This window comes from Chiloscyllium plagiosum, chromosome 20 (genome assembly GCF_004010195.1).
Source record: "Chiloscyllium plagiosum isolate BGI_BamShark_2017 chromosome 20, ASM401019v2, whole genome shotgun sequence".
Taxonomy (NCBI): domain Eukaryota; kingdom Metazoa; phylum Chordata; class Chondrichthyes; order Orectolobiformes; family Hemiscylliidae; genus Chiloscyllium; species Chiloscyllium plagiosum.
In genome coordinates this window covers 52378258-52392898 of record NC_057729.1, presented here as the reverse complement: position 1 = coordinate 52392898, position 14641 = coordinate 52378258, and the positions used below count along the sequence as shown (strand labels likewise).

Here is a 14641-nt window from a genome sequence, read left to right as displayed (position 1 = left end):
AAACAGAAAGTGCTGGAGCAGGTCTGGCAACACCTGGGGAGAGAGAAGGTTTGAAGGCGAAGAGTCATAGCCGACTCAAAATATGAACTCTGTTTCTCTCTCCACAGATGCTGTCAGACCTGCTGAGTTTCTCCAGCAATTTCTTTGTGTGCTACCCATTGCTGGTAACTTCTGGGTGAACCTCCTCTGGACACACAGTGCAGAGTCCAGAATTGTCCCTAATACTCCAGTTGAGAGCTAACCAGTGATCTATACATTAATAAAAATCAGCATGTTCTTTTCAATCTTTTATGGGATGTGAGTGTTGCTCAAGGTAAGTATGTGTTGCCCATCCCTAATTGCCCTTGAACTGAATGGCTTCATAAGACCTTTCACAGGGGCAGCTGAGAGTCAGCTACATCGCAGTCACATCTAAGTCCTAACAGTTAACGACAGCAGATGTGAAGCAGGTATGTTTTTTAAAGCAATAATCAATGCAGTGACCACAAATAGCTTTATAGAAACAAAGTAAATAGAAGCAGGTGTAGGCCATTCGGCCCATTGAGTCTGCGCAGCCACTCATTATCATCATGGCTGCCCATCCAACTCAATATCTTGGTCCTGCTTTCCCTCCCTATCCTTTGATTTATGAAGCACCAAATGCTCTATCCAAATCTTTCTTGAAATCATACAATGTTCTGGCCTCACTGCTTTCTGTGATAGTGAATTCCACAGGCTCCCCACTCTCTCAGTGATGAAAATTCTCCTCACCTCAGTCCTACATGATTTACCCGTGTCCTTAGGTTCTGGACTCTTCCTTCATCAGGAATATCTTTCCTGCATCAACACTGTCCAAACGTTTATAGGTTTCTATGAGGACCCCCTCAATTTTCTGAAGTCCAGTGAATATTATCCTCACCGATTCAACCTCCCCTCATTGATCAGCCCTGCCGTCCCAGGAATCAATTGGATAAACCTTCAGTGCAATCCCTGTAGAGCAAGAGCATCCTTCCTCAGATAAGGAGACCAAAACCACACACAATATTCCAGGTGTGGTCTCACCAAGGCCCTGTACAATTGCAGCAAGACATCCCTGCTCCTGTTCTTGAATCCTCTCGCTATGAAGGCCAACGTACCATTTGCCTTCTTGAACTCCTGCTGTACCTGAACACTTACCTTTAGCAACCAGTGTATGATAACACCCAGGTCTCATTGCCCATTCCCTTCTCTCAATTTGTAATTATTCAGATAATAATCCACCTTTTTGTTTTTGCTATCAATGTTGATAACCTCGCGTTTATCCACATTATACTGCATCTGTCCAATCATTGAACTCATCTAAACCACACTGAAGCATTTCTGCATCATACTCTCAGCTCAGCCGCCCATCCAGTTTCATGTCATCTGCAGATTTGGAGATATTACAGTTAGTTTCCTCATTCCAAATCATTACTATATATTGTGAATGAAATAACTCCAGAGACCAGTATCCCGACATCAAGTCACCCTTTATTCACATGTACATAGTACTTGACATTGGTCTGGCTCCTTCAGAGTGAACAGAACCCCTGGCACTCCTATTTATATCTGTCAGCCAGGGCTCCCTGATTGGGGCTATTAGTCTGGTCCAATCAGGGAACTCATATTTTATGAGGTCTACCTGGCTGACCTCGTTACAATCATAGAATGAATAAGATATACTCTTATTTCCATATATATTATTCTTAATTCCAGCAGCTGCAGTAGTGGGATTTGAACTCATGTCCCCAGACCAATAGCCTGGGCCTCTGGATTACTAGTCCCCTGTTTTTACTGCTACACTTTTATATTCCATTTCTCTTTTTATAACCCAAGTAACACATCTACTCTTACACTAACTTCGCTTGTTAAGGATGGGTATGTTCACATGATGGTGACATTCCTGTCCATCGTAGAATCTCTGCAGTGTGGAAGCAGGCCATTCAGCCCATTGCGTTCACACCAGCCCTCCAAAGAGCATCCCGCCCAGACCCTGACCTTATCCCTGTAACCCTGCATTTCTCATGGCTAACCTGCACATCCTGGGACGGGAGGAAATCCATGCAGATAGGCAGAGAATGTGCAAACTCCATACATTCCTCCTGAGGCTGGAATCCAACCCGGGTCCCTGGTGCTGTGAGGCAGCAGTGCTAACCACTGAGTCACCGTGCTGTGACATTCTACTCTAGATTTATCCCAAAATAGTTAAGATAGAGATGTACAGCATGGAAACAGACCCTTCGGTCCAACCCATCCATACCGACCAGATATCCCAACCCAATCTAGTCCCACCTGCCAGCACCCAGCCCATATCCCTCCAAACCCTTCCTATTCATATACCCATCCAGATGCCTCTTAAATGTTGCAATTGTACCAGCCTCCACCACACCCTCTGGCAGCTCATTCCATACACGTACCGTCCTCTGTGTGAAAATGTTGCCCCTTAGGTCTCTTTTATATCTTTCCCCTCTCACCCTAAACCTATGCCTTCTAGTCCTGGACTCCCCGACCCCAGGGAAAAGACTTTGCCTATTTATCCTATCCAGGCCCCTCATAATTTTGTAAACCTCTATAAGGTCACCCCTCAGCCTCCGACGCTCCAGGGAAAACAGCCCCAGCCTGTTCAGCCTCTCCCTGTAGCTCAGATCCTCCAATCCTGGCAACATCCTTGTAAATCTTTTCTGAACCCTTTCAAGTATCACAACATCTTTCCGATAGGAAGGAGACCAGAATTGCACGCAGTATTCCAACAGTGGCCTAACCAATGTCCTGTACAGCCGCAACATGACCTCCCAACACCTGTACTCAATACTCTGACCAATAAAGGAAAGCATACCAAATGCCTTCTTCACTATCCTATCTACCTGTGACTCCACTTTCAAGGAGCTATGAACCTGCACTCCAAGGTCTCTTTGTTCAGCAACACTCCCTAGGACCTCACCAATAAGTGTATAAGTCCTGCTAAGATTTGCTATCCCAAAATGTATGACTCTATAAGGGGCAGAAGGTTTAGAGGAGATGTGAGGAAAATGTTTTTTCACTCAGAAGGTGGTGGAAATCTGAATCTCACTGCCTTTAAGGCTAATAGAGGCAGAAGCACTTGTAACATTTACGAAATACTTAGATGTAGAATTGTGATGTCCAGGTTATGGGCCAAGTGCTGGAAAATGGGGTTAGAATAGTTAGGTGGTTGTTTTTCACTGGCTCAGACTCGATGGGCTGAAGGGCCTTTACAGTATGCCTGTACTGAACTCATGACGTGAAAGATTGAACTGCTATATGAAATGGAGTGTGTGGGAATTTTAAATGACCATGAATGTTCACAGAGACTGTCTGAAGCAAACAATCCTGAGCAGCACTGAAGCTGATGTGACGTGTCCGTACATGGATCAGCTATATTCATGTGAAAGCAAAATCCTGGAACGCGAGATAAAATACGTGAGTCTTTTTCATCGATGATTCCTCGCACCTTCGTTCTGAGTCGAGAGCAACCAAAATCATCCCAAATTTACAAAACAGGGGATGTAAATGGTGCCAAGGGTTGGGGGTGTGGTGGTGTTGGGTGGGTGCATGATTAAGAAAACTGGGAGGGTCTCCCCATCTCCATTTACCAGAAATGAGCTACAGGGAATCTGCATGCCTCCAAGAGGCAGGTGGTTTCACTTGGATGGTGTAGGAACACCCCGATGTCACCCTAGGGGCAAATGCGCCTTTTCAACTTTTGCTAGCTCGACCCCTGTGTGTGGCTTTACTAACCACAATCGGCATGGAGCAAGAAGAGAACATTTTATTGTCTTGAAAGTTTATTAGACAATAGGAGGACTATTTCTGGCGTAACAAGGAATTTTGGGTTATAGCGTCATAAAGATGTACAGCACGGTAACAGACGTTTCGGTCTAACCCGTCCATGTCGACCAGCTATCCTAACCTCATGTAGTCCCATTTGCCAGCACTTGGCCAATATCCTTCGAAACCCTTCCTATTCATATACCCATCCAGATGCCTTTTAAATGTTGTAATTCTACCAGCCTCCACCAATTCCTCTGGCAGCTTATTCCATACACGTACCAGCCTCTGCATGAAAAGGTTTTCCTCTTTTGTTTGGGAATTCCCTTTGTTTGCTGTGGCTGTGAATAGCCTGGAAACCATCCACTTGCCTGGGAATGTTCCCTGTGCATCATTGGGTGAACTCCAGTTCCCCTCTGATTTCCTAAACCCGATTCCTTTTGGGTACAATGTAAGTGAGGCCCACAGCGTTGAATAGCCTAGTCTCACAGTGTGGAATTTGTGTGGGTGTGGAAACATTCTTTCCCGTTCCACCACCCCAACCCAGCCACACACACAGACTTTCTATTCATCTGACTCATTTCATTTATTTATTGCTTTCAGCCTCATTCTTTCCAACTTTCATTATTTACTGCCCACTTTGTCTACTTTTCTTTCCTGAAGTAATTGCCTCCTCATTAGGAAACAGTTCCACAGGTAGTTTCATCATCTGGCTTGAAAATTAATTACCAACAGATGGGAAATATTTTTTCAACCTATACCAGATGGCCTGTCAATCAAAGCAATGCAACAGGCCATCTGAATAGCACTGTGGATGGAACCACATCCCATGGGCTGCAATTGTTCATCACCTCCTGCTCTGGGACAATTTGGAAAGGGTAATAAATGCTGGCCCAGCCAGTGACACCCATGAGCAAATAAAAAAAAACTTAAGCTGATAAGATGAGATGAAGATGGGAGGAAGGAAACTTGTGTAGAGAATAAATATTGACATGCACGGGTGTTCGTACTGTAACTTTTGATGTAACTACTTTGAAACTCTGCCACTGCTTGTCTGCTGATTTCAGTATTGTTGGCTGTATAATTCTGACTCAGCTTTTCTGGTGTTGCTTCACAGCTCCTGACGGAGAGCGAGTATCGCACGTACTTAGACAGAAGCTTAGCAATTGCTGAGAATCAAAGTGAGAATAGCTATCACTGTCAGACCCCAGACTGCAAGGGCTGGTGCATTTACGAAGATGATGTCAATGAGTTTAATTGTCCCCTCTGTAAGAAGAAGAACTGTCTGCTGTGCAAGGTGAGTGGGACTTGGGATGGAGGGACCTTCGAGAGAAAGCTGGTGGGAACAGGTCGGACATTTGTGGGCAGCATGGTGGCAAAGTGGTTAGCACTGCTGCCTCACAGCGCCAGAGACCCAGGTTCAATTCCCGCCTCAGGTGACTGTGTGGAGTTTGTACATTCTCCCCGTGTCTGCGTGGGTTTCTTCCCACAGTCCGAAAATGTGCAGGTTAGGTGAATTGGCCGTCTAAATTGCCCGTAGTGTTAGGTGAAAGGGTAAATGTAGGGGAATGGGTCGGTGTTGGGCCGAAGGGCCTGTTTCCACACTGTAAGTAATCTAATCTAATCTAATTGGATCAAAGCTTGTTTCTGACTCATTCATGGGATGCAGAGCGTCGTTGGCTAAGCCAACATTTATTGCCCATCCCTCATTGCCCAGAGGGCAGTTAAGAGTGAACCACATTGCTGTGGGTCTGGAGTCATAGGTAAGCTAGACCAGGTAAGGATGGCAGTTTCCTTCCCTAAAGGGTGTTAGTGAATCAGATGGCTTTTTCCTGACAATCGACAATGGATTCATGGTCATCTTTAGATTTTTAACTCCAGATTTTTATTGAATTTATTGAATCTGCCATGGTGGGATTCAAACCCAGGTCCCCAGAGCATTACCAGGGTCTCAGGATTAATAGTCCAACAATAATACCTCTAGGCCATTGCCTCCCCTGCAACTCTCCCTACACAAAAGGTGATGCAAGCTACATCTATTGAAATTTAGATCTTTAGGATTTCAAACCGAAGGCAGGTAAAGGGAGCTGTGGTTCAGATCAGCCACAAAAGAACTGAACTGTCTGTCACAACCACGGAGAAAAACCAAGAGACATTGTGTTGCTGTTGATAAGTAGAAAGGTGAGCCACACCAACTAGAAAAGTCCCTAATCTGCCTGGATTAGCAGATCTGAGGCAACTAAGAGAACATTTGTCAGATATTTGGCAACAGAATGATGGGTGAATGAGATTCAATTTTTACTCAGTGAATTACAATCTTGCACTGGTGGTAGAAGTCGATTTAGTAACAGGAATTATGGGCACAGCAACTGGGGGAAGAAGGAGGGGGCTAATCAATAGCATGAAACCAATTGGATATTTCTTTCAAAGGGCCATCACAAATGTGAATGGGCAGGATGGCCTCATTCCAAGATGTGTTACCCTGATTCTAATTTAGAGTCATAGAGATGTACAGCAGGAAAACAGACCCTTCAGTTCAACCTGTCCATGGACCAGAGCTACGTAGCATCCATTGGAATTGTGGGAAGGTCCAGTGGTGCAGTGGGTTAATATAGTTATGAGGAGAAATTAGACAAATTAGGCCTGTTTTTTCCAGAATTTAGAAGGGTAAGGGGTGATCTGATCAAAGTTTTCAAGATATTAACAGAAAAAGACAGGGTAGATAAACTATTTCCATTGGTTGGGACTTCTTGAATCAGTGATATTGTCTGAGAATTAGGGCCAGACCATCTACACTCAAGCAATGGTAGAGGTTTGGAACCTTTTTCCACAAACAGCAGTGGATGCTGGATCAGTTGTTAAATTTATTTATCTCTGATTTAAAATTTTATTAAGCAAAGGTATTAAAGGATATAGTTAAAGGAAGGTATATCACAGATAAGCCATGATTTTATTGAATGGTGGATGAGGCACAAGAGGCTGAATGGCCTACTCCTGTTCCTATGCTCCTACAATCTCCATCTCTGAGATGAAGCTCTGGGTTTGAGACCCACTCCCTAACTTAATGGTCAAGGAAAGTGTGTTGACCATTTCAACCTGTTGAAAATCACGTACCCGTGGTAAAAGCCAATGAAATTCCTGGTCAGTGGTGTGATGAAAAGAACGTTGGAACCTCTGGCATCACTATCAAAAGTTGCAGACAACAATATGTGTGCACAAGTGTACATTCCACAGCAACTCACACTCCCTGAGTGAACTGTAACTGTTAGAGAGAGAGAATAGCCGAGGTTCCCATTTGAAACAATTATTAGATTAGATTACTTACAGTGTGAAAACAGGCCATTCGGCCCAACAAGTCCACACTGACCCCCCAAAGCGCAACCCACCCAGACCCATTGCCCTACATATATACCCTTGTCCCTAACACTACGGGCAATTTAGCATGGCCAATTCACCTAATCTGCACATTTTTGGACTGTGGGAGGAAACCGGAGCACCTGGAGGAAACCCACGCAGACACGGGGAGAATGTGCAAACTCCACACAGTCACTCGCCTGAGGCGGATATTGAACCCGGGTCTCTGGCGCTGTGAGGCAGCAGTGCTAACCACTGTGCCACCATGCTGCCCAAAAAATGGCAACATGGAAATTTGCTGGCAACAGCGACGAGAATGGGATATGAACCCACAGAGTGGTTCTCGCTATCTCGCTATCACCTGAGGACAGGACTGGTCTTAACTATAATCCTCCGTAATGATAGACAATGGCCATTTGAATGAGGTGCCAGAGTGTAATCAGTGAAAAGAGAAGAAAAATATCTCTGCAACTAGTCTTCAGGAGAAGAGGGATGATATGGGCGGCACGGTGACGCAGTGGTTAGCACTGCTGCCTCACAGTGCCAGAGACTTGGGTTCAATTCCCGCCTCAGGCAACTAACTGTGTGGAGTTTGCACGTTGTCCCCATGTCTGCGTGGGTTTCCTCCGGGTGCTCCGGTTTCCTCCCACAGTCCAAAGCTGTGCAGGTCAGGTGAATTGGCCATGCTAAATTGCCTATAGTGTTAGGTAAGGGGTGAATGTAGGGGTATGGGTGGGTTGCGCTTCGGCGGGTCGGTGTGGACTTGTTGGGCCGAAGGGCCTGTTTCCACACTGTAAGTAATCTAATCTAAAGGAAAAGGTCGAATGGAAAAGAAAGAATGGTGGGAGTTATGGTCGGTGAGTCAGAATGTCAGAGACATATTCGGGAGTAAGTCCCTTGAGCGCATCAGCCAAGATGGCAAGTCAACAAAGTACAGAGGAGATGCTGCACTCTCAGAGGTGTTTTCTTTCATCGAATCACAAAATTATTACAGCACACATGGAGGTTATATAGTGAATTGCAGAACCGGAGTATTGATAGGCAGAGGGATCTGGGTGTGCAAGTCCTCAGATCACTGAAGGTGGCAGCGCAGGGAAATAAGGTAGTTTTTTTTGGTGTTGATTGAGGATTAGAATGCTAGGGTTAACTCTCTTGCTGTTCTTTAAGACTATGCCATGGACGATTTCACATTCACCCAACCAACCGAAGGCTTATTTTATTGTCTCACCTGAAAGACAGCAGTTCGGACAGTGCTACCCCCCCGTCGTACTGTGCTGGAGAATTAACTTGGATTATTTGCTTAACTCCTGACATGTGATATGAACCCAGAACCTCCCAGTGACCCAGGCCGACTGAAAAATGATGTGATAATCCCTTCTGCTCCTTAACACAGGCAATACACGAAGGAATGAATTGCAAACAGTACCAGGATGACCTGAAAATTCAAGCTGAAAATAACAAAGCTGCAAAACAGACTGCTGACATGCTCACGGTGAGGAACTTTGTATTTATTTTGGATTAAGCGTTGTCTTAAAGTGATGGGTTGGAATCCTCATATTCATGGAAGGAGGTGGGTGCTCTGTGTGGGGGGAAGAGGGAAATTATCAGCTACTCAAGAGACAACGAGAGGTGACTTTTGAAGTCTCAGCATGGTTTGTTCATTTACCCAAGAACTGACTCATCACCCTCAGACTCGTTATTTGTTGGCAATTTCTGGCACCCTACAAATGTTTGCAGCTCTGCCTTTCACTTCGAAAATGGTCACTAAAAAATTTCCACGGGCATCCGTGACAAACTCTGGTGCCTGGTTTTAAATCTTGCCCTTGGTGTTTGAGATCTTATGTTCTCTCCTAATTATGTGATTTGTATCTGTACAGGCATTGTTGCAGAAAGGGGATGCCATGAACTGTCCTAAATGCAAGATTGTGGTACAGAAGAAAAGTGGCTGTGATTGGATACGCTGCACCATGTGTAAAACAGAAATTTGCTGGGTGACAAAGGGACCTCGCTGGGGACCTGCGGTACAATGTCCAATTCTTTTTACGTTGAATTACATTGAGGCTATAAGAGGAAAACACACTATTTGTTCCAATTTGTCTATGCCAGTGACTATAGTCAATAGCAGTTGGTTAGCCCAATCGGATGTATGGTTGGTTGGTGAAGCCAACAGTGTGAGTTCAATTCCCACACCAGCTGAAGTTACCTCACCCCTCACCTGAGGTATGGTGACCCTCAGGTTAAACCACCACCAGTCATCTCTGACTAATGACGGAGTGGACTATGGTGACTTTAACTTTTATGATCAATACTAGGGTGCTAAATTCTGTCAAGGATCTAAGGTTCTGTGAGTAGTTTTTGGGGTGTGTGTGTGCGTGTGTGTGTGGAGGGTGTGTCTGTGAACTGCTTTGTCCTATTCTCTATCTCCCATGAATAAAATTCTCACACCAGTAGTCGCTCCTGTGCATTGAGATGGTTGAATAGTCTCAGGTACAAGGCCACGCAGAGTCTCACTGCAGGACACCACTTTGCAATGCAGTTGTGGAAGAGTGGAAGTTTCCCTCTGTCTCACTGGCATCTCTGGATTTATTTCCTTACTTTTTGCATGGATTGCTTCTACATTCATGGAGTGTTTAATTATTAATAAAATAGAGGGAATGACCATGCCAGAAAAATCAAGTCCCCCTTTGTGTGGACCACAGTAACACCCACTCCTTTCAAGTCTTTTCCATTCCCTGTCTTAACATCCTGAAAGGATATTTCCTCTTCCTTCAATTGTCTGTGTGTGTCTGTGTGTGTGTGTGTGTGTCTGTGTGTGTGTGAGTTGATGGGGGGGGGGGGCATAGCTTAAAAATAAGGGGGTCCCCATTTAAGATGTGGATGGGGAATGATTTTTCTCTGAGGGTTTTGTGTCTTAGGAGTTCTTTTCATCAAATCACATAAAGGCATAGAAAATCAGTGCAGTAGTAGGCCATCTGGCCCTATGAGCATGCATCCCTATTCAATATGATCATGGCTGCAATTGCGATATCCCACTCCCACATTCCCTCTGTAACCCTATATGCCTTTAGCCACGTCTAGCACCCTCTTGAATCTATCTAATGAACTGGCCCCAACAGCTTTCTGTGGTAGAGAATTCCACAGGTTCACAACTCTCTGGATGAAGAAATTCTTCCGCATCTCAGTCCTGAATGGTTTACCTTGTATCCTTAGTGTGTGGGTGCAGAACCTTTAAATATTTTTAAGACCGAGCTAGATGGATTCTTCATTATCAAGGGAATGAAAGGCTATTGCATTTATGCAGAAATAGTTAGATCAGCCCTGATCTTATTGAAAGGCATAGCAGGATCAAAAGGGCCAAGTGGCCCATTCTTATTCTTTGTATGTTTGGAAGTTGACTCTATGACTCTTTGACTGCCTGCTTTAAAAAGCAAGATTTTCTTGTTCATTTAACCTGGTGGTTGAGATGGGAAGAGGGGAATGCCATCAATGTGGTGTGCCACTGTGGTCTTGTGGAAGATGGGGGTTGTGTGAGAGGGGTCAGAGAAAATGAGACTTGGCTCACTTGGGCTTGCAGCAAGACTATTCCAATCGCAGCATAGTTCCTGCCACCCGATCACAGATCTGGTAACAACTGCGGTCAGCGATCAAACCCAGACACTTTCCCCGAGTGACAAAAGCAAATAACTGGTGGAAATCAAAAATAAGAACAAACCACCACCACCAGCAGCATTCCCACCCCACCACCCCCTCAATAAGACCTCAGCAGGTCAGGCAGCATCTGTGGAGAGAAAAGATCAGGCTGGGACATGAGGGTGGTATCTTCCCAGCCCTGAACCACAGAGGCTAAGGTAAGAAATTTGGGAAAATTGGGTGAGATTTCAAGCAAGGCTGCTCTCCACATTGAGACTGTAAGAGTCACATTTTCCAACAAGTTCTGGACGTTGAGATGAGATTCTCACTTGTGAGCAGCTGGTGGCCTAACACAAATTATTGTTTATAGTCACTGCATTATTGTTTAATATCGCCTCACCCATTCTTCCAGCCGCATTGGATGAAAGGGGCCACATAGGAATGCGGTACATAGTTGCTGACATGGATTTGGACCAATTATGTGACAAAACACAATAAGTCTTGGAGAGAAACCCTCCCTGAAACGTGATGAAAATATCACTATGCTGATGGTGCTGGCACATTCCTGAACTCCTGAAGAAACAGCATAAAATACTACTTTATCTACTGAGGTTTCCCAGATTTTTGTTCTACATTCATGCTTCTATGTTTCAAAGTCACTCAAAAAGATAAATCTACCAAGGGCATCATTGGAGAGTGGCATCTGGGAGCTGTGAGGGTGGAATCAGGCATGGCAGGGTCTAGTGTCAGCCCTAGGGCAGTATTAATCAGGATCCAGTGTGAGTCTCTCCTGTGACTGTCTTCATTCAGAGTTAGCTTAAGGGGTTGTCAGCATTTCAAGTTTGTTACCTTTCCTCACACGTCCTAGTGAAAAGTTCTCAGATCTTGAACATCAACTCTGTGCGGAATCACCAAGTCTGGCAGTGGAAGAGATTAATGGAGAGAAAGCCAGGTCCTCTTCGGATCTGAAAGCTTGCCAGATCTCCTGGTAATTGGTGGTAAGTGGCTTTCTTCTAGAATTAGGATTCCCCTCGCCTGTGCAAGGATGACCTGCCAAAAGCAACTGGCCAAACAGAAGTTGCCATCTTTAGCACTTGGCAGAGAGGTACAACAAACACTGGCACTGAGGATGGGTAAGTGACCAAGCAGGGGCAAGTGTAGGGTGCCACCCATGCTGGTTCAGTGGCTGAGTACACTGTTTCTCACTCATCTCGAGCTGAAACAATCATATCCCAGACAGGCTGAGGCCCTTTCATTGCCAATTGAGGTTGTTAAGAGTCAATGTTAAGTGTCAATGAAGTACGTTCAGCATTGCCACCCAGAATTTAATTTAATTCTGCCCGAGTTGGGAATGAGTGGGATTCTGGCACACCATGACCCTCCCATTTCTGATTTCTGAAGATTCAGCCCTCTGTTTCTCTCTTCTCAGATACCACCAGACACCAGTATTTCCAGCATCCACATTGCTTTGCTTTTGTACAGATAATAAATGTTTAAATATTTAGCAAAATTTTACACAGAAAAAAAAACTCTTTTACTGGGGTTTGTTACTCAAATGGGATGTGGTGAATATGGACTTGGAAGCAAAAAGCTTGAGAAACCTCATTCTAAAAAAAACTCTTTCCAACCTACTTCAGTTGAAGTGAATACCAAAGGAAAAGTAAAGGAACCAATTACAGAAGTACACACACACGTGGGTGTTGTTGGCAAGGTAACCATTTGTAGCTCTTCCTCACTGACCTTCAACTGAGTGGTTTGCTGGGCCATTTCAAAGGACAGTAAAGAGTCAGCTGTATTGCTGAGAGTCTGAAGTCAGCCATAGGCTGAACCAGGTAAGGATGGTAGATTTCCTTCCCTAAAGGGTATTAGTGAATCAGATGAGTTTTTCTGACCACAGATTTGAATTCATGGTGACTATTACCATTATTAGCTTTATAGTCCAACTTTATCAATCAAATCTGCAGTGGAATTTGAAATTATGTTCCCTCAGCATTACTCTGGGGTTGATGAATCATTAGTCCAGTGACATTGCCACCACGCACTGTCTTCCCTGAAGAGGATGATTATTTGTTTTGTTGATGTACACATTTTACTGACTTTCTGGTTTACTTTTCAGGGCACAGGTGACATCACTGGAGGATGCCGTTGCCGTGTTAATGGTAAACCATGCCATCCCAACTGCCAGAATTGCCACTGAACAGATGTGCATCTAGTTAATATTGGGCACAGTGAAGCCCATGGCAGTGAAAGTTTGACATTTCCTTCTGATGTGCACATTACTGTTGTCTGGGGAAGATAAACCAATAGTGACATCCTCTTAAGAAGCTGGAATTCAAATATATTTCTGCTTCAAAAAAGTGCTGAATTCCAATACTTCGGGTAAAGTCATTTTGTTGCTTACAGACGCATGTTGCCCCGAAATCGTGGTGGTGGAGCGTATATGTGAGCATTCTTGTATGTAAGCGGGTTTCTGCCACACGTCTGGTGAAATTCAGAGGGAATTCCTGGCACTGTTAATGGCACCCCTCTCTGGAAGGTGCTTCAGTCATGCTTACGTACATAGTTACACTGTAGACAGAAACCATTCAGCCATTGTGTCTGTACCATCTCCTTACAAGAGCCCAGTAATAGCATCTCTTTTGCTTTTTCCTCTGCAACTGTTTTTGATTCATTTAATTATGCAGTTCCCTGCAAACTACACTTCAATGTTCCGTCACCATACTGTCAGGTCATATATTCCACACCCTCACCACTCACTGTGAAAACAAGATTTCTGCAGGTCACCTTGAAGCAGTGTTCTTGGGCTCATGACGCTCTGGCAATGGGAAGTTTCTCTCCAGTGATCCATCCAGATTTTGAACAGTGCTATCTTCTCAAATCTCCCCTTCTCAAGGAAAACAGTCCTTCTTTCAACTTTGTTCCCATGCTTTCCAATGACTTCACATCCTTCCCACTGCTGGTCTCCTTGTTTCTACACTACCTTTAGAAATATATCCTTTAATTTCCTTTTCTCACTCTTCCAACCAAAATGTATATCTCACTTGTTTGCATTAAATCAGTCTACCAGCCTGTCTCTCCACTTTTAATAAATTGAAAGAATGGGAAAACCCCAAGACTTTCTACAGGTATATAAGGGATAAAAAAAAATGACTAGAGTAAGATTAGGACCAATCAACGACAGTAGTGGGAAGTTGTGTGTGGAGTAAGAGGAGATAGAAGTGCTAAATGAATATCATTTGTCAGTATTCACATTGGAAAGAATACTGAGAAACAGACTATTAAACTAGATGGGATAAAGGTTCACAAGAAGGGGGTCTTAGAAATTCTGGAAAGTGAAAATAGATAAATCTCCAATGCCTGATAGGATTTATCCGAGGATTTTCTGGGAAGCCAGGGAGGAGATTACCGAGCCTTTGGCTTTGATCTTTATGTTGTCATTGTCTACAGGAATAGTACCAGAAGACTGGAGAATAGCAAATGTTGTTCCCTTGTTCAAGAAGGAAAGCAGAGACAACCCTAGTAATTATAGACCAGTTCAGTTGTGGGTGAAATATTAGAAAAAAGATAGGATTTATAATCATCTTGATAGGAATCAGTTGATTAGGGATAGTCAACATGGTTTTGTGAAGGATAGGTTGTGCCTCACAAACCTTGTTGAGTTCTTTGAGAAGGTTACTAAACAGGTGGATGAGGGTAAAACTGTTGGTGTGGTGTATATGGATTTCAGTAAGGCGTTTGATAAGGTTCCCCATGGGAACCTTCTGTGCTGCACAAAATACGGAGGCATGGGATTGAGGGCAATTTAATGGTTTGGATCAGGAATTGGCTAGCTGAAAGAAGGTGGTGGTGGTTGATGGGAAATATTCATCCTTGA

At 44.2% G+C, this 14641-nt stretch overlaps 1 protein-coding gene across 1 annotated transcript in view; it reads left to right on the top strand.

Annotated features, from left to right (window-relative positions):
* rbck1 (RanBP-type and C3HC4-type zinc finger containing 1) overlaps positions 1–14159 on the top strand; it is a 48728-nt gene extending 34569 nt beyond the window's left edge. Inside the window, exons 9-13 of the mRNA XM_043710078.1 lie at positions 3324–3435; positions 4901–5080; positions 8531–8629; positions 9015–9158; positions 12884–14159. Coding sequence (XP_043566013.1) covers positions 3324–3435; positions 4901–5080; positions 8531–8629; positions 9015–9158; positions 12884–12964 — 616 coding nt within the window. The 3' untranslated portion in view covers positions 12965–14159. The remainder of the gene's footprint in view (positions 1–3323; positions 3436–4900; positions 5081–8530; positions 8630–9014; positions 9159–12883) is intronic.
* Positions 14160–14641: the final 482 nt, after the last annotated feature.